The sequence below is a fragment of the Montipora capricornis genome, chromosome 14, assembly GCF_036669925.1.
Source record: "Montipora capricornis isolate CH-2021 chromosome 14, ASM3666992v2, whole genome shotgun sequence".
NCBI lineage: Eukaryota > Metazoa > Cnidaria > Anthozoa > Scleractinia > Acroporidae > Montipora > Montipora capricornis.
In genome coordinates this window covers 15659259-15680988 of record NC_090896.1, presented here as the reverse complement: position 1 = coordinate 15680988, position 21730 = coordinate 15659259, and the positions used below count along the sequence as shown (strand labels likewise).

Here is a 21730-nt window from a genome sequence, read left to right as displayed (position 1 = left end):
ATCACAGTCAGCCACATGGTCAAGATCGATAAAATTTTCTCACTAATAGAGGTCATCCCATTTTTTTACATTTTAATGAGCACATAAGATACGTCATCTTCATCGTTGTTAGTTCATATGCACGAACAAATTTTGACCAGAAAAAAAGTCCTGACAATTAACGTTTTTGGATAATCGATGTTTGACTGTGCATATATATATATATGTATAAATTACGAGCATTTGTGTTATCAACCGTGACACAAACTGTCAAGTAAAGAAATAGTCCAGGTTGAGATGCTATATATTTCTTTAATTTTTTATTCAACAGTTTAACATTGTGTATCCAAATATTATTTCCGATTTTGAAAAAAAAAATTGGTAGTTGTAAATTCCTAAGACAATCATAGTTTCAATGATCACTGTGTAACTCCAGTATATGTTCACTGGATCAGTTCCATTATCATACTAATAGATGGAGCCAAGTTATGAACAATAAACAAGAGTTCCTAGCTCGATCCTGCAGAAGATTTGTCATTGTTGAGCGATTCACATCCACGACCTACAGTACATACATATTTCCACTGCAACACACAGTGAACCTCCTCAGTAGCCGTGCAGACGATATATATATATATATTTTTGCACTGAATTTCACCAGCTGCTCTCGCACGGATTCCCCATAAGGGCCTCGGGAGAGCAAGTCAAAATTTGATATTCTACTGCGCCAACATCAAGCAAATGTTAAGTTGGGAGTTCACCATGAAGTTTCAGGCAAGAAAATCCATATTTTCGTATGTCATCCATATGATCTTCGGTAAGTGCTTTTAAGGAACTCACGATAAGGACTAATTTACAATTAACATCGGACTCGGATAGAAGAAAATCACAAACATATTAAAGGAGCAATATAACAAACAGTCTTGCCACACCTTAATTTCTGTTTTAACAAAAACATCATCAACGGTAACGTCTGCATAAATAGCTTGCAATTATTCCGTCTTAGACCCGTTTTAAACTTGGCATTTCACATGTGCCGAATCTTATGCAAATGAGAAAAGTATTGTTTTCGCTCATTTGCATTAGATTCGGCACATGAGAAATGCGACGTTTAAAACGGGCCTCAGGCACAAAGTTAAAGTGGCATTTTTAAACGCGAAATCGATTGCCTCCACTTGGCATCATAATTTCTATTACATTATCCGCCATGTGTCCAGCAAAAAAGCACTCCGAATGAACTATGCCCAAATAAGGATTTTTTTCCAGATACGGTTTTTCGCCCAGTTTTGGGGGAAAAAATGGCGTCATTCCGAGTATGCGCCTGCAAGTAATACTGTCTTTTCCCGCCTGGATTCCAGGACCATTTTCAGGGCGGGGTAAGAGGGAGTCCCGGAACAGAACAAGAAAATTTAGTGAGTAAAGGTAATGTCAAGATGTATCAGGGTCAACTACAGTTTGCTGTAATACCTCCTTCTATGGGAGGAAAGGTTAAAGAAAGTATACGCCTTTTACACCTCGCCATAAACCCATTTTATAGATCGATCGTAAGATGCTAGCTCAGTTTTTAGTTTTAAACTCAGAATATACTTAAGTATACAATACATGCTTAAACAGTCTTAATTCATTTGAGAATAACAAATCTCAAAAACATGCAACGACGGATTGACTGTTGAATGTACCATCATTGATGCACTGAGATGGTGATAAAACTCCTCAAGTCTTTTTGTTTCATGTTTTTGATAATATTTTTACCTTCATGTAACCAATCAACTCCTTCAATTAATTTATGCGCAACTAATTTGCAAACCCGTGCGAAACGAAAACAAAAGATGATTGTGCATTGTCACGGTCAATTCCACATCGATTGCGCAACATGGTTCTCGCTTTTGAAGGTTTTGAGTTTTCGTAACCAATCCCTCGATTAACTATGATTTTACAAAGCATTTTGGAATATTGTGGGGGATTTAATGGTGACTAGTCTTAATTATGATTATGATTACGATCACGGTGAATCATGGAACACACAGAAGCAAGCTATTATATATTACATTCCTAGAGAAAAATAGAAAGAGATACATATTAAACTGGCGGCCTATTTCCCCAATCAACGTCGATTTTAAACTGGGTTCGAAGGTTATTGTTCAAATTCTCCCATGTGCCATTACACAGGAGTTTACAAGGTGCGAAAGGACTGGCATAAGTTTGCCATCCTCTGTCCGGCGGTGGGTCTAAACTGTTGGTAACTGGTAACTGAAAACTCAAGTGAAGCTATGATCTTCGCAGTTATGAACGCAATTTTTACATTGCGTAGAGAAGCTTGAAAAATTCAGGACTTGAAGTCCTGAATTTTTCAGGCTTCTTTACGCAATTGTAAAAATTGCTTTCATAACTGCGAAGATCATAGCTTCACTTGATTTCATATCCGCAGTTCATATATGATTCATTTCATATACCATTTCATCATTAACTGATAACTGGTAACAGGTAACTGGTAAAAGGAAACTGGTAACAGGAAACTAATCCTAACTCTAATACCTTTTACCTGTTACAGTTACCTATTGCCAGTTACCAGTTACCTATTTTAGGTTACCTATTACCTATTACCAGTTACCATCTACCAGCATTTTAGACCCGAGGTCTTTCCTTTTCTTTCCTTTCGTTTCTTGACCATGCCGCCATGTATGTAGTCAAAGCAAAAACGTCCGATTTATTGATAGGAGGCGTCAATACAGAGTGAGTCAAACAGAATTTTAGTATGACAAGTTCTTGTGGTGTAAGAGCATAGGTAGAGAGGTTAGTTACCGTTTCGGTGGATCTAAAGGGGAGCACTGAGTTTCTCGTAAGCCGTTCAAGAATCTTGGTATGCTCCTTAATAATCTGAGCAGCAGCTTTAATAATATTGGGCTAATCGCTCGTTGAAGAATGTAAAAGTCAACGCCGTTCAGAATGCTGCCAGGAAATATTCATTAAAAGGTCGTTTTTCATACGCAGGAGCATTCTATGTTCTCTTGTCAGTCTTGTAATAGCACCTTTTCAATAAACGTTTCCTGATTGCAAGATTATCGCGTGTACTGGTGTTATGTATTATTAAAAAATAACAACTTCGGAAACACCTTGAAGGTATGGCAGTTGTTCCAAAAATTCGAGTCCAGCTCGGTTTTGTGGAACTTAATAACGGTGCCCTGCACCATTACTGCCCCTACCGCTTAGAGCGTGGCTTGTGCGCAATGCCAGCAATCTGTTGGCCAGATTATCAAGGCGCATATGAAGACATACTTAATATAATCAGCTGCACTTCCAAATTCAAGATTTTCAAAGATGATCTGACTTCGTCATAAGAAATGCAGCTACAGCGCTTCAGCGCTATCGGCCCAGAAGTTTGCAATCTCTAAGATTTCAATGAAAATGATTACAACTATTTAATAAAAATCACCAGTGATCTTTATGTGAAGATCACTAGTGACCTCATCCTCGGAGACCCAGGGGCAGCTAGTCGGGACGATAAAATTTTTGAGGTGAAAGTTTACTACAAGAACGAGAAGAGCCCCTCGGCACTTACTCTTATCGAACCAGTTCCAGAAGCGTTCGAATTCCCTGCTTATGATTGGCCACAATTATTTTTTGTAGCCAATCTGCGAGGAGGAGCAGCTGGGTGACATGTGAGACAAACGGATGATTAAAATGTAAGTGGAAACGAATATAAGTACATAACATAAATGGGAAGAGAATTTTCAGAGACAGGATACCTCTAGCGAACTCACAATTTGACTCAAAGTACTCGCATATTGCCATGTTATAAGTTGTCATCGTGCAGCGAACAAACATCATGTATTGTGTTTATGCCATTGTTTCACTGATAATATATGATTACACTTTGAATCATGTGAGACAAACGGATGATGAAAATGTAAGTAGAAATGAATATAAGTACATAACATAAATGGGAAGAGAATTTACAGAGACAGGGTACCTCTAGCAATGAGCAGTTGCAGGAAACAAATAACTATAGAAGGCGTTTCTTAAAATATCCTAAGAAATCATTTTAGAAACAAAAAAAAAAAGGCTTCCTATACAAACAAAAAGACATTTTCCGCTAAAACTTTACTCAAAGGTATAAAAAATAAATAATAATAATAATAATAATAATAATAATAATAAAATAGTAATAATAATAATAATAATAACAATAATAATAATAGTAATAAATAATAAGAAATCTAAAGTTCCAAGTCGGACGTGGGCAATTTAAACACTTCATTTAAGCACCTTTCTAAAGTTGTCGGATTCGTGTTATTTGTCATGTAATAACGTTGTTAAATCTGGAATTTCATGCACAAGTGTAGCCTGTAAAGGTTTTTAGTAATATGCTTTCTTTAAAGTTATTACAACAAATTTGAGTTGTTTTTCAAATTCATGCAACAGAAACTTGTTCCTTACAGCTCAGATAGCCAGATATTCTTATCAAAAATGCCGTTAGGAAGATCTGTCAGCTGGTTTCCCGACAACCACCTACAAAAAAAAAAAAAAGGGAGATTTACAGCTTTACGCAAAGTCAGAATTTTACCAACCCATTGCAAAATCCAAAGATCTAAGGGAACATTGATTGGTAAGGTCTTGTGGAACCATATTACCATTAATGTTTTGCGTTAGTAGATTTCTTATGCTCCAAACTACGTGTTAGTGAGTTATAAATGGCATATCGGTGGCCCTGTATACGTGTTTGTCTTTGCCAGAAATTAAGCCATATTAGTGCGAAATAGTCACTGGATCATGGTTCAGCATTTACTCTTTTCCGGTCACATTGTACATAAATTACCCTTTGAATCCCCCATGTCCATGGGTTACTTTAAAAACAAAAAGCATGTCCCGTTAAAACTTTACTCGTGGGTATATCAAGTAGTGAACAAATGTTATGTTGACAGTTGGAAGTGGGCAACTTAAGCATATTATGTAAGCACCTTTTGAAGTTGTCAGAGTTGTGATCCTTTTTATGTAATAACGTTGTTAAAACTGTAAATACATGTACAAGTATAGCCTGTAAAGGTGTTTACTAATATGCTTTCTTTAAAGTTATTACAATTGCTTTGAGTTGTTTCCCAATGTTATTTAACAGACACTTGGTCCTTACAGCCTATATAGCCAGGTATTCTTATCAAAAATGCCGTCAGGAAGATTTGTCAGCTCGTTTCCCGACAACAACCTACAATAATAAATGCGATTTACAGCATTACGCACAGTCAGAATTTTACCAACCCACTGCAAAATCCAAAGATCCAAGAGAACATCGATTGGTAAGGTCTTGTGGAACCATATTACCATCAATGCCTTGCTTTAGTCGATTTCTTGTGCTCCAAACAACATGTTAATGAGTTTTAAATGGCATATCGGTGGCCCTGTATACGTGTTTGTATTTGCCAGAAAATAAGCCATATTAATCCGAAATAGTCACTGGATCATGGTTCAGCATTTACTCTTTTCCTGTCACATTTTACAAAAATTACCCTTTGAATCCCCATTGTCAATGGCTTACTTTAAAAACAAAATACATTTCCCGTTAACACTTTACTCGTGGATATATCAAGTAATGAACAAATGTTATGTTGACAGTAGGAAGTGGGCAACTTAAGCATATTATGTAAGCACCTTTTAAAGTTGTCAGAATTGTGTTCTTTTTTATGTAATAACGTTGTTAAAACTGTAAATACATGTACAAGTATAGCCTGTAAAGGCGTTTACTAATATGCTTTCTTTAAAGTTATTACAACTGCTTTGAGTTGTTTTCCAATGTTATGTAACAGAAACTTGGTCCTTACAGCATAGATAGCTTGGTATTCTTATCAAAAATGCCGTCAGGAAGATCTGTCAGCTGGTTTCCTGACAACCACCTACAAAAAAAAAAAAAAGAAAAAAAAACAAAAAACGAGATTTACAGCTTTACGCACAGTCAGAATTTTACAGACCCACTGCAAAAACCAAAGATCTAAGGCAAAATCGATTAGTAAGGTCTTGTGGAACCATATTACCATCAATGTTTTGCTTTAGTCGATTTCTTGTGCTCCAAACAACATGTTAATGAGTTTTAAATGGCATATCGGTGGCCCTATGTACCTGTTTGACTTTGTCAGAAACTAAGCCATATTAGTGCAAAATAGTAACTGGATCATGGTTCGGCATTTACTCTTTTCCGGTCACATTTTACATAAATTACCCTTTAAATCCCCCTTGTTTATGGCTTACTTTAAAAAAAAAAACATTTCCCGTTAACACTTTACTCGTGGGTGTATCAAGTAATGGACAAATGTTATGTTGCTAGTAGAAAGTGGGCAACCTAAGCATATTATTTAAGCACTTTTTGAAGTTGTCAGAATTGTGTTCTTATTTATGTAATAACGTTGTTAAAACTGTAAATACATGTACAAGTATAGCCTGTAAAGGCGTTTACTAATATGCTTTCTTTAAAGTTATTACAACTGCTTTGAGTTGTTTTCCAATGTTATGTAACAGGAACTTGGTCCTTACAGATAATCTAGCCAGATATTCTTATCAAAAATGCCGTTAGGAAGATCTGTCAGCTGGTTTCCCAACAACCACCTACAAAAAAAAAAAAAAAAAAAAAAGCGAGATTTACAGTTTTACGCACAGTCAGAATTTTACCAACCCATTGCAAAATCCAAAGATCTAAGGGAACATCGATCGGTAAGGTCTTGTGGAACCATATTACCATTAATGTTTTGCCTTAGTCGATTTCTTTTGCTCCAAGCTACATGTTAGTGAGTTATAAATGGCATATCGTTGGCCCTGTATACATGTTTGTCTTTGTCAGAAATTAAGCCATATTAGTGCGAAAAAGTCACTGGATCATGTTTCAGCATTTACTCTTTTCCGGTCACATTTTACATAAATTACCCTTTGAATCCCCCTTGTCCATGGCTTACTTTAAAAACAAATTACATTTCCCGTTAACACTTTACTCGTGGGTATATCAAGTAATGGACAAATGTTATGTCGACAGTAGGAAGTGGGCAACTTAAGCATATTATTTAAGCACCTTCTGAAGTTGTCAGAGTTGTGTTCTATTTTATGTAATAACGTTGTTAAAATGGTAAATACATGTACAAGTATAGCCTGTAAAGGAGTTTGGTAATATGCTTTCTATAAACTTATTGTAATTGCTTTGAGTTGTTTCCCAATGTTATTTAACAAACACTTGGTCCTTACAGCCTATATAGCCAGGCATTCTTATCAAAAATGCCGTCAGGAAGATCTGTCAGCTCGTTTCCCGACAACAACCTACAATAAAAAACGAGATTTACAGGTTTACGCACAGTCAGAATTTTACCAACCCACTGCAAACTCCAAAGATCCAAGGGAACATGGATTGGTAAGGTCTTGTGGAACCATATTACCATCAATGCTTTGCTTTAGTCGATTTCTTGTACTCCAAACAACATGTTAGTGAGTTTTAAATGGCATATCGGTGGCCCTGTATACGTGTTTGTCTTTGATAGAAATTAAGCCATATTAGTGCGAAATAGTCACTGGATCATGGTTCAGCATTTACTCTTTTCCGGTCACATTTTACATAAATTACCCTTTGAATCCCCCTTGTCAATGGCTTACCTTAAAAACAAAATACATTTTCCGTTAACACTTTACTCGTGGGTATATCAAGTAATGCCCAGTAGGAAGTGGACAACTTAAGCATATTATGTAAGCACCTTTTGAAGTTGTCAGAGTTGTGTTCTTTTTTATGTAATAACGTTGTTAAAACTGTAAATACATGTACAAGTATAGCCTGTAAAGGCGTTTACTAATATGCTTTCTTTAAAGTTATTACAACTGCTTTGAGTTGTTTTCCAATGTTATGTAACAGGAACTTGGTCCTTACAGATAATCTAGCCAGATATTCTTATCAAAAATGCCGTTAGGAAGATCTGTCAGCTGGTTTCCCACCAAAAAGCTACAAAAAAAAAAAACAACAAAAAGGGAGATTTACGGCTTTACGCACAGTCAGAATTTTACCAACCCATTGCAAAATCCAAAGATCTAAGGGAACATCGATCGGTAAGGTCTTTTGAAACCATATTACCATTAATGTTTTGCTTTAGTAGATTTCTTGTACTCCAAACAACATGTTATTTTTTTTAAATTGCAAATCGGTGGCCCTATGAACGTGTTTGACTTTGTCAGAAATTAAGCGATATTAGTGCGAAATAGTAACTGGATCATGGTTTAGCATTTACTCTTTTCCGGTCACATTTTACATAAATTACCCTTTGAATCCCCCCTGTCAATGGTTTACTTTAAAAAAAAATACATTTTCCGTTAACACTTTACTCGTGGTTATATCAAGTAATGGACAAATGTTATGTTGCCAGTAGGAAGTGGGCAACTTAAGCATATTATTTAAGCACTTTTTGAAGTTGTCAGGATTGTGTTCTTATTTATGTAATAAGGTTGTTAAAACTGTAAATACATGTACAAGTATAGCCTGTAAAAGAGTTTAGTAATATGCTTTGTTTAAAGTTATTACAACTTCTTTAAGTTGTTTTCGAATGTTATGTAACAGACACCTGGTCCTTACAGGGACCGTAGGTCAGTATTCTTATTAAAAATGCCGTCAGGAAGATCTGTCAGCTGGTTTCCTATCAACGACCTACAAAAAACAAAACAAAAAAGGAAACAAAAAAAAAAAACAAAAAAAAGAGATTTACATCTTTACGCACTGTCAGAATTTTACCAACCCACTGCAAAAACCAAAGATCTAAGGCAGAATCGATTAGTAAGGTCTTGTGGAACCATATTACCATCAATGTTTTGCTTTAGTCGATTTCTTGTGCTCCAAACAACATGTTAATGAGTTTTAAATGGCATATCGGTGGCCCTACGTACGTGTTTGATTTTGTCAGAAACTAAGCCATAATAGTGCGAAATAGTAACTGGATCATAGTTAAGCATTTAATTTTTTCTGGTCACATTTTACATAAATTACCCTTTGAATCCCCCTTGTCAATGGCTTACTTTAAAAACAAAATACATTTTCCGTTAACACTTTACCCGTGGGTATATCAAGTAATGAACAAATGTTATGTTGACAGTAGGAAGTGGACAACTTAAGGATATTATGTAAGCGCCTTCTGAAGTTGTCAGAGTTGTGTTCTTTTTTATGTAAATACGTTGTTAAAACTGTAAATACATGTACAAGTATAGCCTGTAAAGGAGTTTAGTAATATGCTTTCTTTAAGGATATTGCAACTGCTTTGATTTCTTTTTCAATGTTATGTAACAGACACTTGGTCCTTACAGCGTGAAAAGCCTGGTATTCTTATGAAAAATGCCGTCAGGAAGATCTGTCAGCTGGTTTCCCGACAACGACCTACAAAAAAAAAAAAAAGAAAAAAAAAAAAAACAGATTTACAGCTTTACGTACAGTTAGAATTTTATCAACCCACTGCAAAATCCAAAGATCTAAGGGAAAATCAATCGGTAAGGGTGTTACGAGTTCGAATGTTTTGAGGAAAGGTAGTTTGCAAACTAACTTTCCTCAAAACAGGAGGAAGAAAAAGAAGAAAAACGTAGACAATTGGAAGAAGAACGAAGAAGGGAACAGGAAGAAAGAGAAGAAAAAAAGAGGCAATTAGAAGAAGAAAGAGAAGAGAGACGTCGAATGCTTGAGGAGGATAAAAGGAAGGAAGAGGAAGAGAAGGAGGAAAGGCGCAGAAGAGAAGACGAAGAGAGAGAAAGTAGGCGACAAGAACGCGAACTAAGAAAATTGGAGATGGAAGCCAAGCTGTTGAAACAGAAAGAGGCTATTGAAGTGGCAAAAAGAGAACATGAGCTGGAGATTGCACGTTTGGCTGTGGAGAGTGCTGACGGGCGTCCTGAAGTGAGAGAGGATCGGGCTAAGGCACCTAAACTCCCCTCGATTTGGACGCGTATTTTCAGAGGTTTGAGAGATTTGCCGAGACAGCTAAGTGGAAAAAAGATGGATGGGCATCGAAGCTCAGTGCTCTGTTGTCTGGACGGGCACTAGAAGTGTATTCACGTCTATCGGAGGACGCAGCTAAGGATTATGACAAGGTAAAGATTGCGTTAATGAAGAGATATGACCTTACCGAAGACGGCTATCGTCGAAAATTTAGAGCATCCAAACCAGAAGTTGACGAAAGTCCGGAGCAGTTTATTGTGCGACTGGACAGATACCTGTTACGGTGGCTAGAGCTTTCGAATACTGCGCGAACCTTTGATGGTCTCAAGGACTTGATCATGAAAGAACAATTTATTGACTCTTGCCCTAAGGATTTGGCAATTCACCTGCGAGAAAGGGCACCTGAGACTCTAGCAAAGATTGCAAAGATCGCTGACCAGTACTTGGAGGCTCATGGTAAACATTTGTTCAGCTCAGCGAGCAGAAAGCCAACAGTACAGCCTGAGAGGGACGAAGCCAAGAATATGCAGATTAATCCACCAGCTCTGCATTGCTTTAAGTGCAACACCCGAGGTCATAAAGCTGTCAACTGCCCAACCCTAACAAAGAAGTGTTTTCTGTGTGGCAAGCAGGGACATGAAGCTAGAAACTGTCGATCAGGTGGACGCAGATCAGGAGGACAAAGTAAGGATGGTAACCCTGTGCAGCGTGGTCAAGTGAGTGCCAGTTGTCTAGTTCAGCCACCTGAGGTTAAACCTACTGATGAAGAAGTTAAGGCCTGTATTAAAGATGATAAGCTGTTGTTAGCCTGTTGTAAGAAGATCCCATTGTTGAGTAGTGCTTGTGTTGAACCGTTGACTGGAGTGAAAAGTAAAATGCCTGTCGTGAAAGGTAGAGTTGGAGAGAAGCCTGTTGATGTCCTGAGAGATACTGGTTGTAGTGGAATTGTAGTAAAGAGGTACCTTGAGTCTGAGGATCAGTTTACTGGCGAATTTAATGTTATGCTGCTCATTGACAATACGGCAAGGAAAGTTCCCATCGCAAAGATTGATGTTGATACACCTTATCTCAAGGGCCAAGTGGAAGCGCAGTGTCTTCCCGATGCTGTTTATGATTTAATTATTGGTAATGTACCAGGCGCAAGTGCCGCTGACGAGGCAGACCCAAGCTGGCAAGTTCCTGTACAAGAAGCTTGTGATGTAACCACGAGAAGTCAAGCTAAGAAAGCTAGAGAACATATTCTGTTGAAGGAACCAGATACCAAAGAAAGTCCTATAGTTGATAAAGAAAAGCTCAAGCAAATGCAGCGTGACGACAAGTGCCTACAGAAATTTTGGGAGAAAGATGTCGTAGTTGTGAGAGGCCAGGCTGAGACTTCATTTGAAGTGAAAGGTGGAGTTCTGCACCGAGTCTACAAGCACCCTTATGTGAACGGAGGTACACCCCTGAAGCAGGTTATGGTTCCTGTGCAGCTGAGAAGTCGAATAATGGAACTAGCTCACGGATCGATCATGGGAGGTCACAGGGGAAGGAAGAAAACGTCTGATAAGAGTCGATGCGCGTGCTATTGGACAGGCATTCAAGGGGACGGGCGGCGTTATTGCAAGTCCTGCGATGTATGTCAGAAGACAGTTAACAAGGGTTCCGTACCGAAGATTCCCTTAGAGAAGATGCCATTAATTGACAAGCCATTTAAGAGAGTAGCAATCGACCTGGTTGGACCTATTGTTCCCCTGAGTGAGGACGGTCATAGATATATATTGACATTGGTCGACTTCGCAACTCGTTATCCTGAAGCTGTCCCGCTGAAGAATATTGATACTGAGACTGTGGCAGAAGCGTTGGTGGATATCTTTAGTCGTTTGGGAGTGCCTGAAGAGATCTTGAGTGACCTTGGTACGCAGTTCGTCTCTGAGTGTATGAAGGAAGTGACGCGGCTTTTGAGCATTAAACAGCTCACCACGACCCCTTATCATCCTATGTGTAATGGCCTGACGGAAAAGTTTAATGGAACAATGAAGAGCTTTGTTAAAGAGATTGTGCAGCGAACAGCCAAGACAGTGGCATCGCTATATTAATCCGTTGCTGTTTGCATATCGTGAAGTTCCTCAGGAGTCTACTGGTTTTTCGCCGTTTGAGTTGCTGTATGGAAGAGCTGTCAGGGGACTGATGTGTACTCTCAAAGAGCTTTGGACGAAAGAGTTGCAGGAGCCTAAAGTAAAGAACAGCTATCAGTATGTGTTTGAGCTACGCGAGAAGCTTGAAGATACCCTCAAACTGGCGCACACCGAGCTTCAGAAAGCCCAGAACAAAGGCAAGCATTATTACGACCGAAAGACTAAAGTCAGGAAGTTTGTACCTGGAGATAAAGTGTTAGTGCTGCTACCGACCGACCACAACAAGCTCCTAATGCAGTGGAAAGGTCCATTTGAGGTTAGTGCTGTAGTAGGTCTCAATAATTATAGAGTGAGAGTCAAAGGAAAAGAGAGAGTTTACCATGCTAAACTACTGAAGAAGTATTTTGAGCGAGATGATCCTGTTTCCGTTGGAGCAGTTGCTGTTGGAACGAACGCTAACATTTGTAAGAACGAACATGTTGAGAGTGAAGTAGAAGAAGTTGACCCTGTGGATAGTATCGATTTTCTGGAGATTGGTGGTTATGTCGCGAAAGAGTCAGTCAATGATGTGGCCATAGGAGATAACCTTTCTCATGAGCAAAGAGCAGAGTTCATGGATCTTGAAAATGGGTTTCAAAGCTTGTTCACAGAAGCCCCAGGCACAACAAGTTTGGCCCAGCATCATATCAAGCTTACATCCGACCAACCAGTTAGATCAAGACCATACCCAGTACCGTATACCTTAAGAGAATCGCTGAAGAAGGATATTACAGACATGATGAAGATGGGAGTCATAAAGAGAATCAAGTTCGCCCTATGCTTCGCCTGTTGTAGTTGTTAAGAAAAAAGACAACTCAAATCGTTTGTGCGTGGACTACAGTAAACTGAACAAGTTAACCGTGTTTGATCCTGAGCCTATGCCAACTGCTGAGCATTTGTTCCAGAAGTTGAATGGTGACAAGTATATTACCAGATTATCTAAGCAGAGTAGAGGAATAACTTAAGAGACACTGGACTGCCTCCTCAGTTGGTACTATCTAACTAATTTTTCGTTGTTAGTAGAAATTTAGGAAATTTCTTCTCAAGAGGGGGTTATGTTACGAAAAATAGCATTGCATGACTAGCGTTACTTTCTAGAGGCTTCGCGAAAGTTACGAGTTTGTTTATTTTTAGGTTCGTTCGTAAGCGTTTCTAAATCGGTGTGTTTTGTAATCTTTCTATAATTAGATTGATTACTATTTTAGAAAGTTCTAGAAGTTTATTGTCATAATATATAAGTAGACGAGTCCAAGCGTATTGTTTTTCTAACTAGTTTTTCACAAGCGAAGAGAGTTGGCGTTAGCCGCGTTTAGTCAAGTGTGACAGAAGCAGTGTTTATTCAAGTTGGCGGAGGCCGTGTAAGTTTTCCGAGTACGTGCTGTTAAGAGTTTTACTTCGTGGAAACTACGTTCATTTTGGAATAAATCGTCTTGTTGTTGTTCCGACAACCCTGCGTTCAGTTTAGTTTGCAAACAAACTTTCCTCAAAACAATCGAACTCGTAACAAAGGGTTTGTGGAACCATATTACCATCAATGTTTTGCTTTAGTCGTTTTCTTGTGCTCCAAACAACATGTTAATGAGTTTTAAATGGCATATCGGTGGCCCTATGTACGTGTTTGACTTTGTCAGAAATTAAGCCATATTAGTGCGAAATAGTGACTGGATCATGGTTCAGTATTTACTCTTTTCCGGTCACATTTTACATAAATTACCCTTTGAACCCCCCTTGTTGATGGCTTAATTTAAAAACAAAATACATTTCCCGTTAAAACTTTACCCGTGGGTATATCAAGTAATGAACAAATGTTATGTTGACAGTAGGAAGTGGGCAACTTAAGCATATTATGTAAGCACCTTTTAAAGTTGTCAGAGTTGTGTTCTTTTTTATGTAATAACGTTGTTAAAACTGTAAATACATGTAAAAGTATAGTCTGTAAAGGCGTTTACTAGTATGCTTTCTTTAAGGATATTACAACTGCTTTGAATTGTTTTCCATTGTTATGTAACAGACACTTGGTCCTTACAGCGTGAAAAGCCTGGTATTCTTATCAAAAATGCCGTTAGGAAGATCTGTCAGCTGGTTTTCCGACAACAACCTACAAAAAAAAAAAAAAGAAAGAAAAAGCGAGATTTACAGCTTTACGCACAGTCAGAATTTTACCAACCCATTGCAAAATCCAAAGATCTAAGGGAACATCGATCGGTAAGGTCTTTTGAAACCATATTACCATTAATGTTTTGCTTTAGTCGATTTCTTTTGCTCCAAACTACATGTTAGTGAGTTATAAATGGCATATCGTTGGCCCTGTATACATGTTTGTCTTTGTCAGAAATTAAGCCATATTAGTGCGAAAAAGTCACTGGATCATGTTTCAGCATTTACTCTTTTCCGGTCACATTGTACATAAATTACCCTTTGAATCCCCCTTGTTCATGCCTTAATTTAAAAACAAAATACATTTCCCGTTAAAACTTTACCCGTGGGTATATCAAGTAATGAACAAATGTTATGTTGACAGTAGGAAGTGGGCAACTTAAGCATATTATGTAAGCACCTTTTGAAGTTGTCAGAATTGTGTTCTTTTTTATGTAATAACGTTGTTAAAACTGAAAATACATGTACAAGTATAGCCTGTAAAGGCGTTTTCTAATTTGCTTTCTTTAAAGTTATTACAACTGCTTTGAGTTGTTTTCCAATGTTATGTAACAGAAACTTGGCCCTTACAGAGATTTTAGCTCGGTATTCTTATCAAAAATGCCGTTAGGAAGATCTGTCAGCTGGTTTTCCGACAACCACCTACAAAAAAAAAAAAGGAAAGAAAAAGCGAGATTTACAGCTTTACGCACAGTCAGAATTTTACCAACCCATTGCAAAATCCAAAGATCTAAGGGAACATCGATCGGTAAGGTCTTTTGAAACCATATTACCATTAATGTTTTGCTTTAGTCGATTTCTTTTGCTCCAAACTACATGTTAGTGAGTTAAAAATGGCATATCGGTGGCCCTGTATACGTGCTTGTCTTTGCCAGAAATTAAGCCATATTAGTGCGAAATAGTCACTGGATCATGGTTCAGCATTTACTCTTTTCCGGTCACATTGTACATAAATTACCCTTTGAATCCCCCATGTCCATGGGTTACTTTAAAAACAAAATAAATTTCCCGTTAACACTTTACTTGTGGGTATATCAAGTAATGAACAAATCTTAGGCTGACAGTAGGAAGTGGGCAACTTGAGCACTTTATGTAAGCACCTTCTGAAGTTTTCAGGTTTGTGTTCTTTTTTATGTGATACCGTTGTTAAGTCTGCAAATACATGTGCAAGTATATCCTGTTAACGCATTTAGTAAGATGCTTTTCTTTCTTTAAAATTATGACAACAGTTTTGAGTTGTTCTTCAATGTTATGTAACAGACGTTTGGCCCTTACAGCATCAATAGCTCGGTATTCTTATCAAAAATGCCGTCAGGAAGAACTTTCAGCTGGTTTCCCGACAACAACCTAGGAACAAACAAACAAACAAAGCATCTTCTGAAGTTTTCAGATTTGTGTTCTTTTTCATGTGATACCGTTGTTAAGTCTGCAAATACATGTGCAAGTATAGCCTATTAAGGCATTTAGTAAGATACTTTTCTTTCTTTAAAATTATGACAACAGTTTTGAGTTGTTCTCCAATGTTATGTAATAGAAGTTTGGCCCTTACAGCATCCTTAGCTCAGTATTCTTATCAAAAATGCCGTCAGGAAGAACTTTCAGCTGGTTTCCCGACAACGACCTACAAACAAACAAACAAACAAACAAGTTAACAGGGTTTAGTTAACCCTAACCCTAACCAAACCCAAGGACCATCGAACGGTGAGAGATAATGGAACTATATTACCATCACTGTTTTGCTTTGGTCGATTTCTTGCACTCCAACCAACATGTAGACTAAATAAATGCGTTTGTAACATATTCTTAAAACTCTTCTAAAGTTCTACTGCTGCGAATTTTACAGGGGAGCGAGTTCCATAGCTTTGGGGCGTTAATACAAAAAGCCCTGTCCTCCAATGTTTTCTTAGTTCTCTCTCGTGGCAACTCAAAGAGAAGCTAAGCTCATCGCTTGATCTCAAAGAATAGCGCGATGTACTCTTAATACCAATTAAATTATTTATATTACTGCACAAGCCCGTGAATAGCTCTCAATGTAATTGCTAGTACCTTAAATCTAATTCTAATTCGCTGTCAGCAAGCGAAGCCTGAAAAGCACAGGCGATATATGATCTAAGCGTGAAACAGTACAAGTAAGTCTCGCAGCTCTGTTTTGGACACGCTATTTTTTTTTTCGGCAAGGCACATAATAAACTATTGCAAGAGTCAATTCTACTACTAACTATAGCATACACTAACTTCTTCGTTGATTCAGTCGATAGATACTTTCTTGTGTATCTAATGTAGTGCACTACAAATTTTATTGATTTCTATCCTCATACTAAGTAAGTTGCTGTTCAAAATTGCAGCCAATATTCTTAGCCTGTTGTGCTGTAATAATCTGATGGTCAAGCAACAACAAGAGTGACTGCGCTATTCTTAGTCAGTTGGTGTCTTGTTCTCTTAAGTAAATATTCACTTTTATCATCATTTAGCTTAATCCGGTCAGTCAGCCTCCATTGACGTATGTCTTCTATACAGTGCTGCATTGCTATAACTGCCTCATCCTGACTTGCTTATGAATTAGGTTTAAAAAATGATAAAGGTGAGAATCATCTGCACAGCAATAAACGTCAGGTAGATGTGCGTTAACAGTCTTAACAAGCTTGGATGCGTAAATGATAAACAATACAGGACCGAGACGGGATATCCGAGGAACACCATACTGCAAGGAAAAACGTCAGAGAGAGCCCCATTGACCGATATACGTACGGGTTGACTTTTGTTCCTTGAGTATACTAAGAACCATTCCAAGAGTTCACCCGAGACGCCAAACCTTGACTAACGGCTCATGATCAAAATACCCTGATCAACGGTATCGAAGGCTGCACGTTAATCTAAAAGAACCAGCAAAGTTATATGACCCTTGTTCATATTCATAAAAATGAGAAGTCTCAGTACTATGGTGTTGCCTATACGACGACTGCAAAGCAGGATACAGATCATTGAAAGACATATACAAAAGCAGTTTATCTGATACCGAGAGTTCTGTCAATTTAGACACATAAGAAAAATTACTAACTGGGCAATAGTTTATATACAGAGCATCAAGCTATTTTTCTTGAGTGGAGGATTTACTACGGCTTCTTTCTATGAATCAGGAAAAGAGGTAATAGTCACTGGATCATGGTTCAGCATTTACTTTTTTCCTGTCACATTTTACATACTACAGTTTGCTGTAATACTACCTTCTATAGGAGGAAAGGTTAAAGAAAGTATACACCTTTTACACCTCGCCATAAACCTATTTTATAGATCGATGGTAAGATGCTAGCTCAGTTTTTAGTTTTTAAACTCAGAATATACTTACATATCGCCCGGAAATTCTTCAATTACTCCAACGAAAGGTTACAATACATGACAAATCTCACAAACAGGCAACGACGGATTGACTGTTGAATTTAGCATCATTGATGCACTGAGGTGGTGATAAAATTCCTCATGTCTTTTTGTTTCATGTTTTTGCTAATATTTTTACCTTCACAGTGCACCAAACACACCGTTTTTTTCGAGCAGGTAACCAATCAACTCCTTCAATTAATTTATGCGCAACTAATTTGCAATTCAACATCGATTGCGCAACATGGTTCTCGCTTTTGAAGGTTTTGCGTTTTCGTAACCAGTCCCTGGATTAACTATGATTTTACAAAGCATTTTGAAATATTGTGGGGAATCTAATGGTGACTAGTCTTAATTATGATTATGATTACGATCACGGTGAATTGTGGAACACACAGAAGCAAGCTATTACATATTACATTCCTAGAGAAAAAAGACAGAGAAAAAATATATATATTGAACTGGCGGCCTATTTCCCTAATCAATGTCAATGTTAAACTGGGTTCAAAGGTTATTGTTAAAATTCTCAGATGTGCCATTACATAGAAGTTTTCAAGGTGCAAAAGGACTGGCATAAGTTTGCCATCCTCTGTCCGGCGGCGGGTTTAAAGTGTTGGTAACTGGTAAAAGGTAACTGGTAACAGGAAACTAACCCTAACCCTAATACCTTTTACCTGTTACAGTTACCTATTGCCAGTTACCAGCTATATGTAGTCAAAGCAAAAACGTCCGGTTTATTGATAGGAGGCGTCAATACAGAGTGAATGAATCAATGATGAAATGGTATATGAAATGAATCATATGTAAACTGCGGATATGAAATCAAGTGAAGCTATAATCTTCGCAGTTATGAGAGCAATTTTCATCATTGATTCATTCCTCACGGGACCATTGAAACCCACTAATGACCAGCTCCCAACGTCAGTGGCTTCATAGCTCAGTTGGTTAGAGCGTCGCACCGGAATCGCAAGGTCACGGGTTCAAACCCCGTTGAGGTCCTGAATTTTTCAGGCTTCTCTACGCAATTGCTAAAAAATGGCATCCATAACTGCGAAGATCATAGCTTTACTTGATTTTATATCCGAAGTTCAGTATATATGATTCATTTCATATATCATTTCATCAATACAGAGTGAGTCAAGCAGAATTTTAGTATGACAAGTTCTTGTGGTGTAAGAGCATAGGTAGAGAGGTTAGTTACCGTTTCGGTGGATCTAAAGGGGAGCACTGAGTTTCTCGCAAGCCGTACAAGAATCTTGTTATGCTCCTTAATAATCTGAGCAGCAGCTTTAATAACATTGCCGCTTAGCTAACCGCTCGTTGAAGAATGTAAAAGTCAACGCCGTTTAGGATGCTGCAAGGAAATATTCATTAAAAGGTCGTGTTTCATACGCAGGAGCTTTCTATGTTCTCTTGTCAGTCTTGTCATAGCACCTTTTCAATAAACGTTTCCTGATCGCAAGATTATCACGTGTACTGGTGTTATGTATTTTTAAAAATAAGAACTTCGGAAACACCTTGAAGGTATGGCAATTGTTCAAAAAATTCGAATGCAGCTCGGCTTCGTGGAACTTAATGACGGTGCCTTGCACCATTACTGCTCCGACCGCTCAGCGCGTGGCTTGTACGCAATGCCAGCAAATCTGTTGGTCAGATTATTAGGGTGCATATGTTTAATAAACAGCTCACGACGTAGAAAGTGCTTTGTACGGGGGTGTATTCACTCGTTGTTTGTGTCAAAAATCCTCACTCGTTCGTACCTCGCTAGTTCAGGTTTTTGACACAAACAACTTGTGAATAAAACCCCTTACGACGCTCTTTCTATGACGAAAACAATATTTACGTAATAATTCTTCGGACAATGATGATAGACCAAATGCATAAACGACGGCCAAAAATGTTTTTTACCCTTGTGCTAATTAGACCCACTGCCCTCGTTAGCAAAGACAGAATACAAAAGAAATGTTTCTTTACCATGAGACTAGTTTGTCTAATTAGCACAAACAAAAGAAAATTTTCTTTGGCCGCCATTTGTGCATTCGGTGTATGTGTGTTACTCAAACGTAACTCCACATTAAAGGGGAAAACTTTTTTTTTAAAGACGTTAATTAGTTAGGTGTCGGATCTCTTCTTCCATAAATGACAAATCAAAAATATAAAACAAAGTTTTCGCTTACAGATATAACTGTCCAGTAAGACTATCAAAAATCCCCAGTGGAAGACTCTTCAACTTGTTCTTAGACAGATCCCTGTTAATAACAACGCCACAGAATTGTTTTAGGAAAACGATACAGTATGACCTGGGTTAACACGACTTCATCAATTGGCTTCGTCCAGATTCAACATAATTATACTAGTACTTGTAGGCGCATGATCGCAATGATCCAATCGTATTACATTGGATACCAGAGTAAGTATGTAAACAAAGGAATCGCAAAATTTGGAAACATGGACACCCCGACGAAAAATCGTACATGAAAAGCTATGAAAATTACTGTGTGATTTGCAGTGTCAGGAAAATAACATCGAAATTATGCCTTCTCGTGACCAAACAAGGAGAAAAAACCCCGAATGCATTGATGTAAATTATTGCCGAATAAATGTAACGACTGAGAATGGATCGCAATACATCTGTGTCTGCTGCAAGAAGAGCTAGAAGTCGATTGTATCAAGGGTAGCAATTTTTGGGCAAAATTGATGGGGCAGGAAAACTTAATCTCCAACTTTTGAAGAAATGTTTTTTTAAAGAAATATTTACATTTTCTCGGTTTGATATTTTATGCGTTCAGGTTTGGAGTGGATTTCTTGTAGTTTGTTGTATTTTTTTCGAGGAAATATAAAGGCTTTTACTACAAGCGCAATGATATTTAAGCTTCCTAACCGATAATTTGCAAGACAAAATTAAGTTTAAGATATTTACCTAGACACGTAAGGAAAGCCGTTATATAGGTATCACAGTCAGCCACATGGTCGCGATCGATAAATTTTACATGGAATGTCGTAAAAAAATCTCACTAATAGAGGTCATCCCATTTTTTTACATTTTAATGAGCACGTAAGATATGTCATCTTCTTCGTTGTTAGTTGATATTCACGGACAAGTTTTGACCAGAAAAAAAAGTTCTGACAATTAATGTTTTTGGATAATCGTTGATTGACTGTGCATATATATGTATAAATTACGAGCATTTGCGTTATACACAAACACACAAACTGTTAAGTAAAGAAATAGTCCAGGTTGAAATTCAATTTCTTTAATTTTTTATCCAACAGTTTTACATTGTGTATTCAAATATTGTGTTTCTGATTTTGAAAAAACAAATGGTAGTTGTAAATTCCTAAGACAATCATGGTTTGAATAATCACTGTGTAACTCCAATATATGTTCACTGGATCAGTACGATTATCATAGAAATAGATGGAGCGAAGTAATCAACAATAAACAAGAGTTCCTGCAGGAGATTTGTCATTCTTAAGGGATTCACATCCACGACCTACAATACAAATTTCAGGCAAGAAAATCCATATTTTCGTATGTCATCCATCTGATCTTCGGTAAGTGCTTTTAAGGAACTCACGATAAGGACAAATTCACGATTAACATCACTTTCAGATAGAAGAAAATCACAAACATATTAAGTAGCAGCAGCTTTAATAACATTGCGGCTAACCGCTCGTTGAAGAATGTAACATTCAACGCCGTTGAGGATGCTGCCAGGAAATATTCATTAAAAGGTCGTTTTTCATTCGCAGGAGCTTTCTATGTTCCCTTGTCAGTCTTGTGATAGCACCTTTTCAATAAACGTTTCCTGATTGCAAGATTATCACGTGTACTGGTGTTATGTATTTTAAAAAATAAGAACTTTGGAAGCACCTTGAAGAGGGGAACATTGGAGTGTATTAGAAACCGCAAAACCGAAGAAGAAATCATCCAAAACCGCAAAAAAATTCGGCCAAAACCAAAAACCGCATACAAAACCGTCAGAAAACCGATACAGTGGTGGTAAGTGCGGCATACAGAGCAAACTACAATAACACTTTATTTCATCAAAGTATTTGTGAATTTCATGGACTTGTCTAAAGCCTTCATATCTTTTAGTATCTGCTAAAATCATAGGCTTTATTTCTGCCGCTC

General features: G+C 37.7%; 1 protein-coding gene across 1 annotated transcript in view; it reads right to left on the bottom strand.

Moving 5' to 3' along the window:
* Positions 1–4412: 4412 nt before the first annotated feature.
* Positions 4413–21730, bottom strand: part of LOC138031491 (carboxypeptidase N subunit 2-like) — a 17680-nt gene continuing 362 nt past the window's right edge. Inside the window, exons 2-12 of the mRNA XM_068879179.1 lie at positions 15770–15841; positions 15496–15567; positions 14791–14862; positions 14090–14161; positions 9284–9355; positions 8564–8635; positions 7868–7939; positions 7198–7269; positions 6499–6570; positions 5793–5864; positions 4413–4488 (exon numbers count right to left, since the gene is read on the bottom strand). Of these exons, the coding sequence (XP_068735280.1) occupies positions 4413–4488; positions 5793–5864; positions 6499–6570; positions 7198–7269; positions 7868–7939; positions 8564–8635; positions 9284–9355; positions 14090–14161; positions 14791–14862; positions 15496–15567; positions 15770–15841 (796 nt within the window). The remainder of the gene's footprint in view (positions 4489–5792; positions 5865–6498; positions 6571–7197; positions 7270–7867; positions 7940–8563; positions 8636–9283; positions 9356–14089; positions 14162–14790; positions 14863–15495; positions 15568–15769; positions 15842–21730) is intronic.